General features: G+C 57.5%; 1 protein-coding gene across 2 annotated transcripts in view; it reads left to right on the plus strand.

Moving 5' to 3' along the window:
* The first annotated feature begins 1,790 nt into the window (after positions 1 to 1,790).
* Positions 1,791 to 12,905, plus strand: part of DSCAML1 (DS cell adhesion molecule like 1) — a 349,712-nt gene continuing 338,597 nt past the window's right edge. The window contains exon 1 of one of the 2 annotated variants that reach the window (XM_086679019.1): positions 1,791 to 2,016. In XM_086679019.1, coding sequence (XP_086535145.1) covers positions 1,794 to 2,016 — 223 coding nt within the window. In that variant the 5' untranslated portion in view covers positions 1,791 to 1,793. The remainder of the gene's footprint in view (positions 2,017 to 12,905) is intronic. The other variant, XM_086679020.1, reaches the window with a different exon arrangement.

A 12,905-nucleotide genomic window follows, 5' to 3' on the forward strand; every position in this document is an offset into this window, starting at 1 on the left:
CGCTACAGAAAAAGTCAATGCACCTGGCACTTCCTTAAAAAGTTAAAAACGCAATGACCGTATGATCCAGGCATTCCACCCCCAGGTGTAGGCCCGGCTGAGTCGAAAGCAGGGTCTCCAAGAGGTATTTGTATGCCCGTGTTCAGTGCATGCATGACTCCCAATAGCCGGAAGGTGGAAACGATCCAAGTGCCCCCTGACAAATAAGCAGATAAACAAAACGTGGTCAGTGCATGCCGTGGAATAGTATTCAGCCAAGAAAAGGAGAGAGATGCACCTGCTAAAACAGGGATGAGCCTCGAAGACATAACGCTAAGTGAAATCCGTCGGACGCCAAAGGACGAATACTGTAGGATTCCACTTACACGAGGCCAAGTGAGAGAGACGGAAAATTAGTGATGCGCAGGGGATGGGGGGCAGGGGAGGATGGGGAGTTATTGTTTAGTGGATACACAGTTTCTGTTTGGATGATGGAGAAGTTCTGGAAACGGATAGCGGTGATGGTCGTACAACATCGTGAATGTACCTGATGCCGCTGCACGCTTAAAAATGCTTAGAATGGTAAATTTGCTTATGCAGATTTTAACATATCAAAAAAGCAAACGCACGCTTTCAAACTTTTAGCTAAAATGTCTAGAGATATCTTGGCAAAACCCGGGAATGAGGAGACCTACTTCTTCGGTCTGAACTTAGGCAAGACATTTCGGGGAAGTAAATTTTCTTCCTCTGTCCAATGGAGCTAACCGCAGCCCCTCTATCTCCCTCGCCCCTTCACATCCCCCTCTGCCTGCACATCTCAGAGCAACGGGTCGAAGCGCGCCAAGCCAAGCAGCCAGAGCGGGTCGAGGCGGCCTCCCTTATGCTTCCTGAGAGGCGGTCCCGTCCTGTCTCTCATCCCATTCTCAGGGCTACCGTGGCCCCCTTCTCCGGGTCCTGCGTGGGCCCTTATTCTGGAATCACCAACACAAGGAGGGCTTCCTAACCACAGCAGCCTTGTCACACAGCAGACCTGACTCGGCCGTGCCTTTGTCCCCAGCGCCAAAGCCGGTGCCTGGCGCACAGCAGGTCCTCAACATTCATTTTGGAACTGAGATGCCCTCACTCAAGCCCCATGGAATCCCATGCCAACTCTAGGCAGATTGGTATAAGGAAGAAACCAATTTCTGCCTGCTGAGAAAGCCATGCGGGTGGGGTAGGTGAAGATAAAGGAGGAAGATACACGAGGTAGAACAGACATTAAACTATTTATTGCAAATAATTGTGCCAAGTGCTGAAGACAGTTGGGAAGTCGCGCTGGGGGCGGGGGGGGGGGTGGTGGTGGTGAGGGGAGGGGGTTGGCTGGGCTCAGCCCCGGCTCCCCAGGGGCCAGGCTTGCAGACCTAGAGGTTGGAAGGGCACGCAGCTTTGAGCTTTGAGGTGGGGAGTAGCTCCGGGGGACGCCAAAGGATCTTAGTCTGGATTTTATTCAGAGCATCCATGGGTAAACTGAGTCCGCAAGAGGCAGGCAGCATTCGCCCCAGGTGCCGGGCCGGGAGACGCAGGGCCTCCTTGGCCCGAGCATGGCGGGCTCTTGGCGCACGTAGGACACATGTCACCCTCCGAGCCGGCGGGCGGCGGGGACCCCTGGCTTCTCGGACGGCGAACCCGGGCCGGGGGCCGGCTGGTCCCGGCCCCCGCCCCCGTCCCCGGGCTTGCGGGGCCGGGGGCCGGCTGGGCCCCGGGCTCGCGCGGCGCTCACCACCCGGGGTGCCGCGGGGGGGCGGGGAGAGCGGCCGCCTAGCCCAGCCCCGCGGATGACAGGAGCCAGGGAGCCGAGGAGGGAGGAGCCGCCGCCGCCGAGCGCTGGGCTCAGGAGCAGAAAGAGCGGGGCGCGGAGTGCGGGCGGCTGGGAGCGCGCTGAGCGGGGGAGAGGCGCTGCCGCACGGCCGGCCACAGGACCACCTCCCCGGAGAATAGGGCCTCTTTATGGCATGTGGCTGGTAACTTTCCTCCTGCTCCTGGACTCTTTACACAAAGGTGAGACCCGCGCGGGCGCCGGGGCGGCGGAGGCGGCGGAGCCGGGGTGCGCGCGGGTGGCGGCGAGGCGGGGCGCCCGGCGGGCTCCAGGTGCCCGGGGGCGGGGGACCGACCTCGGTGCCCGGCCCCGGGTGGGGCGCAGCGGGGGCGGGGCCGGCACTCGGAGAGAGGTCAGGTGAGAGGGTGCCCTCGACCGCGCCGCCGGCCGCCCGCGCCTGCCGTTTTGGGGCGCGCCCGGAGGGGTGGTGGGGGACGAGCCCCTCGTCTCCCCGCGCCCTGCCGGGCCGCGGTTTCTGCCCGGGACCCCTCCCCCAGCCCCTCGCCCGCCTCCTGCGGCTTGGTGGCGCCGGGACCCCGGGGTGCCCTCCGAGCGGAGGGGTCCTCAGGCCGTGACTGTTGGTTGGCCCGGGAGTCCTCGCTTCTTCGGGCCTCGGACTCCGCGGCTCACTCCTCCTCTGCCGCCCTGCGCCCCTCCGCCGCCCCGGACCCCCAGCGCCGCACCGCAGGGCGCTGATCCGCTCCCGGGCCCGATGCAGGGCGGGGAGAGCTGGGGGTGCCGACAGCCGGGGTCCCTGGGATGGCAAGTTTGTTCTCCAGACCCAAAGGTCGCCTTCCCCCAGCCCCACCTCACCCCCCCCCCCCCCTGCCCCCGGCACTAGCCGCGGCTTCGCTGTGCCTCCTGAGCCACCTCGGGCAGCGCGCCCCAAGGTGCGAGACTCTCCGCTTCCGCGCCGGGTCAGCCGGACACGGGGACACTCTTCAGTTTGGGGGGGAGGCGTGTCGCTTTCCCCGGAGAGAAGGCGTTGCTAGGGGTGGGTCTAGGTGTCCGGCTTGTCCAGACCTGCCGCTCGGGCGCCGCGCACCTGATCCTCGAGGTAGCCGGGACTGGGGGCTGGGGAGGGGGCAGACATTCCTGACCGGAGGCACCTGGGCACTGAGTCGGGACCGGGCTGTCGCCGGCGTTAGGGCTTCCAGGCTATGGCAGAGGACGTGCCCCCGGGCGCGCAGATGGCGGGAGATGAGGCGGCCGAACTCCGCGCCCTTGCGCAGCGAAGCACACACGCTCGAGCCAGCTCGGCTTTACCTGTTCAGCCCTCTAACTTTTCTCCTCCGCGCCCTGGGGGCGGCTTCTCCCCCCTTTGCCCCGCCGGGGGCCCCCGCCGAGCCGCAGCTCTTGACCCCTAGGCGATGGGGGAAGGGCAATCCAGCAGGGGGTTGGCGCTCCGGGAGGGGTCTAGTTTTTTCCTCGTGCGGATGCCCCAGGGTCTGGAGTCTGCAACCTGCCGGAGCTGACGGCAGTATCTCGTGGCTGGGGGGGGGGGGGGGGGGGGGGGGGCGGCGGCGCGGGGAGCAGGGTGACCCTTGTTTTATCTGTAAATACCGCCCGGTCAAGGCCAGAATGAAGGCCCAGGTACTGCTGGGGTTTGCCTAGAGATCGGGGTGCGGGCGAGAGGTGGCCTCTGAATCGTGGACAAAGTAGTTGAGTTTCTCAGACCCAGCGGGGGCCCACTGGGTGACACGCCAAGCCAAGGCTGGTCTAGGTTGGTTAACCCCTTGTCCCCCGCTCAGCACCCTCTCCTCCCACTTTTGCGGAGCAAGAAGCCAGTCTCCTGAGCCAACCCCCCCCAACCCCCTAACCCCCTCCCCACACCCCACTCTCCCTCTCCCCAGGCTCTTCCTGCCTCCCTCCGCCCCCGCAGGCTGGCTCGGCTCGCAGCTTTAATTACATTAATATTAAAAATACATAAGGTGAGGAGCGGCAGCTTTCTCTCTCTCTCTCGCTAGTTCTCTCTCCACCCCCCACCCCCCACCCCCTTTCCATTTTGTCAGGCGAGAAAGCACAGGCCCAAGGTTCTGCCACACTCTTGCCCAGCTTTGTCCCCGCCGGGCGACCTCACTCCTTCCAGAGGACTCCATTCCCCAGCAGTGGATGTCCCTCAGCAAATACCTGAAGGACCCCGTCCTCCCCCTCCCAGAAGCCGGGCATTAATAAATGAAGCCTGAGCTATTTGATAGGGAGGAAAGCAGATGGGGGCTGGGGGGAGGTGGAGAAAGGCCCAGAAGGGACAGGACAGCCTGAGGGGCAAAACCCTTTCCAACTCGAGAAGGAAGTTGCCACTGGCCTTGGGCCTAGGGGTAGGCTGGAGGTGCCAGGTGAGGCGGGACCTCGGCGGCCTTTCGGTCTGCACAGCCCTGGCGGCCCTGCCGTTCGGAGGCTCCAGCATTCTGTGTTGGGCACCAGGGCGCCTCGCCAGACAGGCCTTTCTTTCCCTTCGTGCCTTAATTGGGTCTTAGGTGCCAGGCTGGTCCCCAGGGCCTGTTATGCTTGGGGTGGCGTGGTGGCGGGGGCCGACAGAGGCGGCTGGGGGAAGATGTGTCGCCGTGAGAGCAGGGAAGATGGGGTTGGGTGTATTTTCTCTCTCGTTGCCAGTCACCCCCACGGCACCAAGGAAATGTAAATGTGAACGTTCGAGCCTGTTACAGAAAACAATATCCTCTTGCAATAATTTGTACGTCCATCTGTGAGGAGCGGGAGGAGGCAGAGAGAGAGAGAGAGAGAGCGGAGAAGAAAACAAAATGGGATGGAGCGTCCTCTGGATGGAATTAAGCAGTTATTGAATGTGGTTTAAGCTTCTGTTACTTCCATTCCTCTCGAAATACCTTTTTTTTGATGCCTGAGCTCAGGCCGATTCCCCAGAACTGAACTGGGAAGGTGTTTTAATAATCGATTATCGAGTCTCCAATAACTGCCTTATTATTGCCCAAACAAATCCGGATTTGGGCAGCCAGATGAACCCCAGTGAGGCTCTCTCCGTTGTTACATCCAGCGGGCCAGCATCTGTGTTGGCTGCATTTGCATTTTTACTGTGTAGAAAAACAAGCTTCCCCGGCACTAAAATTCCTGTTTTCTAAAAGCCAAAATAATGGGTTGCATTGATTTTTTTTTTTTTTTTCCATTTCCCACCCCAACCTCTCGGATGGGGACTCATGGTTCTTCTCTCTTGAGAAGACTGAATTAAAAGGCTTCGTCAAGCCATTAAGAAAATCTCTAACACTCTGTTCGGTGTCTAATTAGAAGGGGGGTGGGGTGCGCTGGGGGAATGTGTTTTGAAAATCTTGAAATGGCAGACACAACTTAGGAGCAGGTGAGGGACTGGCGAGCACTGGGAGGGGGTAGGTGGGCGTAGAGGCCCCCGTCGCTAGAATAACGTGGCGGAGAACCGAATTGCCATCATGCCCGGCGAAGCTTTCAGATGCTTCGTATTTCTGGCCATCAAAGTCAGCTGCCTTTAATATATTTCTGCAGCAGAATGGGGAGCTCAATTAGAAACAAAAAGCAAGTAAGCAGTTGACCCAAAGGCAGTGCTTAAGTTGAGCAGATCCCAGGAGACTGGCTGGAGAGGCTTGTTTTTCTTAGACTGAGGAACGGGGAGGAGGTGGGCAAGCCAACGGGCGTTTGGCCCAACCGTGCTTTGCTAAACAAGCAAGCCCCCAAGCAGGCAGGCTGGGAGCCCCCAGATACCGGGTTGGAGTCTGCCGAGAGCATCTCTTGGGTTGTTGGCCTTTGACGGGGGCGGTGTGGACCTCTGGCCCCATTTACCTTCTCCATGTCTTCAGGAACCCCATCCTTGTCACTTGCTTGGTCCCCCGCTCAGCCTGGTGAAGGTGGATTTTATTTGTGGTTGAATTGAAGGGAGGGTGACTATTCAGAGCGCCTTTTTTTTTTTTTTTTCAGGGGTAGAGCTACCAGGCTGAGAGAGTCTTTGCTCCCGTGTGATCTTGGAAGAAGTGTTTCTTGGAGACTTTTGAAGTAGTCTAGGGGAAGAGCCCCCCAAGTTCCCAAAGTGCTTTCTCAGCCCCTACCCCAGTAGGTCTAACCAGGACCCAGGTGCCTGAACGGGGTGAGCCACAGGCAGCAGAGATGACAGGGTGCCAGGAACCCAAGGGCAGGCCCTAGATTTGCATATGATTTGCATGCAGATTTGCATGCTGACCTAGCCCGGCCTAGAGCCTCGCCCTCTCTGTGTGAGTAGCCTCTTGATCTCAGCCTCAGCAGCAGCCGGTCACTTTTTCCTTGCGTGGCATGGGTGTGGGGCAGGAGTGTGAAGAAGGACCATTGCTTCTGGCAGTGCTCCTCTCTTGCCTCTGAGTTCGAGGCCCACAGGGGCTCGAACTGCTATCGCGGTAAGATGAGTGCTGGTGGGCAGGGACACCTAAGGCAGACCAAACTTGGGGTGTGGGTTGTCCCTCTCAGGCTGCAGGAAGGAGAGCATGAGGAGAGGGGACCACACCTGCTGTGGAAATCCAGGGTCAACACCAGACTTCTGGTGAGCGCACCCTCAGAATGCAGGAAGCCGGGTGCTGAGGGCTGTGGGCAGAAGCGAGAGAAGCGGTGTGGATGGGAAGGGGTATGATGGGAAGCAGAAGGCTCTTTCACCCTCCTGGTTTGTCCACTTCCAGCTCGGGATGGGGCCGTGGTCTCTGTGAGATCAGGGGAAGCGCCCCGGGGCTGCTTATTCTGACCCTGGGAAGGCAGGTGCGGGGTCACGGAGGGAAGGAGGTGGCCAGAGCTGGGAGGAACACTTGAGAAGCAGGCATTTAGGGCAGCCGGAGTGTTCCTTCCCAGGGAGCCAGCTGGGATGTCTGCAGTGGGAATGTGGCTTCGGGAATGGTTTCGTCTGCATTTCCGGGGCAGGAGCAAATCCTGGCCAGGCAGGTGCAGCTCGAAGGCCTCCCAGAGTTGTTTTTTTCTGCCTCTCTAATGATCCTGGAGGGCCCTGGTTCACCTGGAGCCCACAGAGCTTTCTGAAGGAGGTGGTAAGGAGCCCTAAGGCATTGGGTGGAGCCTGGGGGAGGGCTGGAGGTAGAGAGGGGGAGGGCCAGCAGGCAGAGTTTCAAGCTCCTCCCTCCCCAGTTCTTTCAATCAGAGCATTTTATGTATTGGAGTTGTAAATAAATAAAAAAGATCGCAACTCACCAGTGTGGTGGAAATTTGGAGTCAAAGCAAACCCTTCATTCACATCCCGGCCCCGCACGTACTAGATAGGTGACTTGGGGTCTCCCTGAGCCTCACTTTCTATTAATTGGGATTAAAGCCGATCGTACACATACACTAGCCAGAATGCAGTTGGTACTCAATAAATACTGACCTCTCCTCTTTTTCCTGCACTGTTCCCGCTTTCCTCTCAGTGCCCATACCTCCAAATAGATCGTCGGATCCTGTCCTGAGTAGTTGACTCAATCAGCTGCAGTTTTGGCCAGCCACCTGGCTTAGATTTGTAGCAGTAAGAAAAGCTGTGTGGTGGCCAAAGCAGGGGACCTCACGGCTTCCTTCTGTCACGTAGCCCAGTAGCCTGGAGGACCCATCCTCCGCGAGATAGCGGAGGCCATGCAGGCACCTGGGTGTCCCTGGGGAGCCCGGCACACCCCTTTCCCCAGCCACAGCTAGGGCAGCAGAAAAGGGCAGAGGTCGGCTCCGGACTTGGATCTGAGGGTGAGGCAAAGGCCAGTCGCACACGCCTGCTGAAGGAAGGCCACGTCGGTTATTAAATCTCTACCGTGTAGCCGAACAGAGTAAGAACTACCCTGGATTTCATGACATAAAGCCTATGTGAATGGGCTACGCAGGAGAAGCCCCCATGCCTTTTGGCTGGGTAGATTTCTGTGTTTCTCCCTGGTGGGACGAACCTCGCTGTTTTTCAGGTAGTCCCCTGACAGCCCGTGACCTTGGGGGTCCCTCGGCCACTTCTCCCTTTATGACCCAGTCAGCTAGCTGCAGGGAAGCGGCATATGATCCAGAGGTCAGGTGCTGCCCATGGCAGGCTGCGGCCTACGGGCTCCACGAGTATGGGAGAGGCTGGGGGCACGACAGCCCGTGTGCCCTGTTTAACAGATGTTTGTCCAGTGCTGCTTTAGCGTGAACAGCATTAGCCTCGGGTACCACCCGTGCCATCCAGCTGCTACTCCCCTCGTCCGTTCAGCCCCACCTCCCCGTGTCCTCGCTCTTCGTGATGCTGGCATTGACCGTTTCCAAGGTCACCACCTTCATTAGGAACCGAGTTATTCAAATGCTAGTTGCACTTCCATTACACTGTGTGTGTGTGTGTGTTGGGAAGAATGTCGTCTGCAGACCTAGATGACAAAGCCCAGCCTGATTTAGGCAAGTCACCTAAGAGGTCATGTGTCTCTGTTTCCTCATCTGTGAAATGGGGGGGAATGACCCCTGTCCTGACTGTTCCGCAGGGCACCTGTCCTTGCATGTGTGCAGGAAGGATGCGGGGCCCATCATTGTAGATCATGTGATGATGCTTTGTAAACCAGACCGGGCAACAGAGAAACACACACATGTAAGAGCCACAGTAAACCACTTTTATAGCCTTATAAATCCTTTGCTGAAACGTGAGGTATAATTACTGTCACTTCATCATCCAGGAACAACGAAGGTCTCCCAGCTGTGTGTGGCTGTCTCCCCACTCCTCGGGCCCCCCACATACGGAGAATTTTGCCAGCGACATGGGGAACGGCTGACAGGGCACAGCCAGGCTGGCAGTAGTCTTCTGGGAGCAGGCTTGGCACCGTCCCTGTGGCTCCGGTGTCTGGTGGGAGTGGGAAGGCCTACCTCTGCTCCCTCCCCAGGTCCTTGGGTGTGAGTTGCTTCCGTAGTCCTCTGGACACCCTTCGGCAAAGGTGATTCTCCCTGCAGAGGATGCACGGTCTTTTGTGGGAGGAGCAGTAGGCACAGAGTCCTATCTTGTGCGACCTCATTTGAGGTGACGGCAGTTACTGGAATCCGGGCCCTGAGAGCCCGGCTGAGTCAGGGTTATGGCCACCCTGCTTCTGGGATGGCCTCCCAGAGCCATGGGGTCTGAGGGTTGGGGACCTGCTTTGCGGTGTGAGAGAGAGTGAGCGAGCGAGCGAGCAGATGACTGCCATGGGCTAAAGTCTTCCGGGTTAGAAGGCAGCTTTGAGGACGCGGGATCCAACCCCTAGTCGGATGTGTGACCCCATGCAGGTTTCCCACTAGACCCACTGTTCTTCTGCTCCGGCCCTTGCAGCCACAGGAAACCCCTTCCTCTGAAGGCAGCCCCTTCAGGCCACACGGTTCTATTACAGAGCTCGTCCTTAGGATACGCGGTCTGGGTCCTGTACCTTCTGTTCACTGGCCTTGGTTCTGTGTTTTAAGCACGGGGGTATAGGTGAAGCCCTCTTCTGCTGGATAACCCTTTGGCCCTCTGCAGACAGATGTCTGCCCACCGGAGGCCTCTCCTCCGGGTATCCAGCCCCTCTGGTTCCTCGAATGCTCCCTCATCCGCGTCATTTCATTTCTCCGTGAGGCTCCTTTATTCCTCGGCTGCTGGGCTCTGTAAGTGGGGTGGCCAGAATCGAAGGAACAGTAGAGACAGCGGTCAGGTCCCAGCCAGGACACTGGGTAGCTGTGTACCTGAGGTTACTTACTCTGTGCCCCCGGCTCCCCATCTGTAAATGGAAGAGATTGGACAAAATAATCTCTTAAGTCCCTGAAGCGTTAACAATCTAAATCTGGGAATCTCTAGGGACAACTGTGCTGTCTGAGCCGACTCCCTAGAAGGACCTTCTGGCCGTAAGAGGCCTTCCCTTCCCCAGGCCTGTCTAGAAGGGGCTGGGAGATTAAAGAGTCTGTTTGACTGTCAGCTGTTGGCTCATAGCTTCTGGAGCCGGTGGTGAGGGGCCTTGTAGGTTGGAAGATGACTGATCTTTGCTGGGTCTCACAGGTTGCTGGTTGCAGGAAGTATGTTTGTGCTGAGGATCTTAAAAAACCAAAATCAGAACCGAAAACCGAGGTTTCTGATGGGGAGGTAGAGCCCCTGGGTGCTTGGAGCTGTGCTGCTCAGTGGGGGGCGGGGGGGGGTAGGACTGCTTCCCTAGGGAAATTTGGAGCTGGAGGGCTGGCATTTAGTTGTGGGAATGGGGGGTGCCCTAGGGATGAAATGTTGGAAGCCCGGGACAATCCCAACTCAGTAAGAAATGTCATACCCCAAATTGCTCTCCTTCATTGGAAAACCCCCTGATGGTACGTTCACACCCTGGAGACGGTCTGGCCGTTGAGGGATACCGGCCAGAAGGGAGGGAGGCCTGGGTTGGACGTGTAGGTCTGCCACTGTTAGCTGCGTGAAACTAGGAGATTGCTTCACCTAACGTCCTGTGTTCTCCTCTGTACAATGGGGTCTCGTGGTTAGAGGTGGTTGTAGGGGTTCAATGAACAATAACGCGGGGGAAGGGCATCTCACGGTGCCCGGCACCAAATGAGTGCTAAAAACGAAACGATGGCCATGATGATGGTGAGGACGGTGGTGAAGCAGGTGCGCCAGGTTTGGGGGACAGCGACGGACGGGAGGCCTGGGACTTGGTCCTGGCCGTTCCATCGTGCCCCGGGGCAACTGCCAACTCTGATGGCCTGTAAATGCTCTGATGCCGTCCGGGGAGACCTTCCCCAGGGTCTAGCCACAGACTGTGTCTGAGGCGTGGACGCACAAGAAGTGAGTTTCCTGATGAAGGAGCCAGACCCTGTCTCGCTGGTCCAGACCTGGGGTTTTGGATGGTCTAGTTGAGGTCCCGCCGGTTGGTCTCCGGGCCTGAGTTTGCCAACTGACTATGGGATAAGAAGAGTCAGAGCGAGGGCAAATAATATATCGCCTATGGAAACCTTTGTGTGCAAATGCAGTGCAGTAATGAACCTGGCAGATTAACCTAAGAAACTCACCAGGCCACATCTGCATAAAAAAAAAAAACCGTGTGCGAGCCTGCGGGCAGCAGCGTGAGGCTGTTGCAATGCTTTACTGTTATCGATCACACACTATTACTTCATTAACTCGATCGCCAAATTAAGTTAATTAATGTGGTGCTAAGGTCCTGTCAGCCAAGCCCATGGAAACTGCCTATTGTTGGAAAAGGTGACGTTGGAGGTCCAGGGTGGCAAAATCTACTTTTCTCTGGGGAGTGTTGCTCTGAGCTGTGGATGGAGGACCGCCCGCGTCAGAAATCGTTTCCTGGCCCTCGGACGCACTTGGTGAACCTGTTGTCTAAGGATCTGTATTTTTTTTTTTTTAATTTTTTATTTTTTTTCAACATTTATTTATTTTTGGGACAGAGAGAGACAGAGCATGAACGGGGGAGGGGCAGAGAGAGAGGGAGACACAGAATCGGAAACAGGCTCCAGGCTCTGAGCCATCAGCCCAGAGCCCGACGCGGGGCTCGAACTCCCGGACCGCGAGATCGTGACCTGGCTGAAGTCGGACGCTTAACCGACTGCGCCACCCAGGCGCCCCTAAAGATCTGTATTTTTAACCAGCTCTCCGGCTGATTCTGTATCAGACCGTCTGAGAACTGTGTTAGATAGTGGTAGTCGTTATTGCTGTAGGTGAGGGGTAAGTGTTTGTTGTGGGATATTTATTCTGCAAGTGCCGTTTGCCTGTTATAATGAAAATACTCATAAACAATAGCAACGGATACTCAGGTGGTGCCGGGTGCGAACGTATACCCGGACACTGTCGTTGACAGGGACTCGTCCAACCTGACAACGCTTGAGGTCACCCCCATTTTATGCACGGGGAAACTAAGGCACAGAGAGGTGAGGTCATCTTGCCTGAGGTCACGTTGCTTGTAAGCGGCAGAGCAGGGATTCAAACCTGGGGAGCCCGGCCCTGGAGTCTGGGTGCTAAGTGCCCAGTGCTGTGCTAGGCCCAGGGGATAGAGTGGTGGCCGGGACAGGGAGCTCACAGCCCTGCAGGGGAGCCCTGCCGGTTCCTCCCGCCTCTACTGTCCTGGGGACCCACCGCTTTCCCCCCATCCACACTTGCCGTGCCGGGGCACGGAGACCCCTGAAGCCTCTTGCCCGTCTCTGGGGGGCAGGTGACAGGCCCAGCACTGGCAGATGCTCCTGGATGAAAAGTCCAGTGAATGAGATGAGTAAATATTGTAAAGGAGGAGAGCAAAATGACTCACTTCTCCCAGTGGAGGTGGCGAGGTGTTAATATTTCAGCCCCCTTGGGTTGTCGTTTATGCTGACTGGAGACGATCACATGGGGACAATTCAGCATACACCTGGGAGGAAGCCTCGGTGGGCCCACCGCAACCCCGGCCAGTAGGGTGGGGGCCCACGGGTGTCAAGTTTCCTTCCCCCAACTAATCCGGATGGCCAGCCGGTGGCGGGAGGGAGGGCCAGGCTTCCGAGAGTTGATGTGATGGATATTCAGATTTCAGTGGTGACCCCGGGGGCAGCCCAAATGCCTGGGGGCGATTTCTGGTTTAAAAATATTGCGGTGCTATTTCTACACTTCTAATCTCCCAGCGATTTGGAGCCTGTTTTCTGAAACACCGCGTCAGGGTGGTGCTCCGCGTTAAACGGCAGAGAAGATTAAATGGGTTTAAGTCTGGGCGTCTGTCACATCACAACCGAGCCCATAACTTCCATTTTCTATTAAAAATCCATTTCCCCCTTTGACCAGAAGAAGCTTTGCTGTTGATCTGAATGTCTCCCTCTTTATTTATGAAGTGTTTCCCCCTCCTCTCGTTCGCTCTGTAAATATGCCTGGTTGTGTCTGCGGAGGGAAGGAGCTGGGGCGGGGTTGGGGGGGGTAGCGTGTGTGAGGGGGCTTCCCTGAGACTTAAGGGGGCAGTAGGAGTTTCCGGTGCGAGGACGTGCTTTCCAAACTGGGACTGGCTTCCCGGGAGGGCGTGAGGGGGGACCTCCCAAGGCCCCTAACTTTGAATTCTTTTCCTCAGCGTCATGACAGAAAAAACTCAGGCTTGGGACCGGGCCGACCTTGACCGAATGTTGGCTCTGCCTCTTTCTAGCTGAACAATCTCTCCGTGAGCCTCTCTCTCCTCACCTGTAAAATGAGACGGACAGG

The sequence above is a fragment of the Puma concolor genome, chromosome D1, assembly GCF_028749965.1.
Source record: "Puma concolor isolate L17-30 chromosome D1, mPumCon1.1.hap2, whole genome shotgun sequence".
Taxonomy (NCBI): domain Eukaryota; kingdom Metazoa; phylum Chordata; class Mammalia; order Carnivora; family Felidae; genus Puma; species Puma concolor.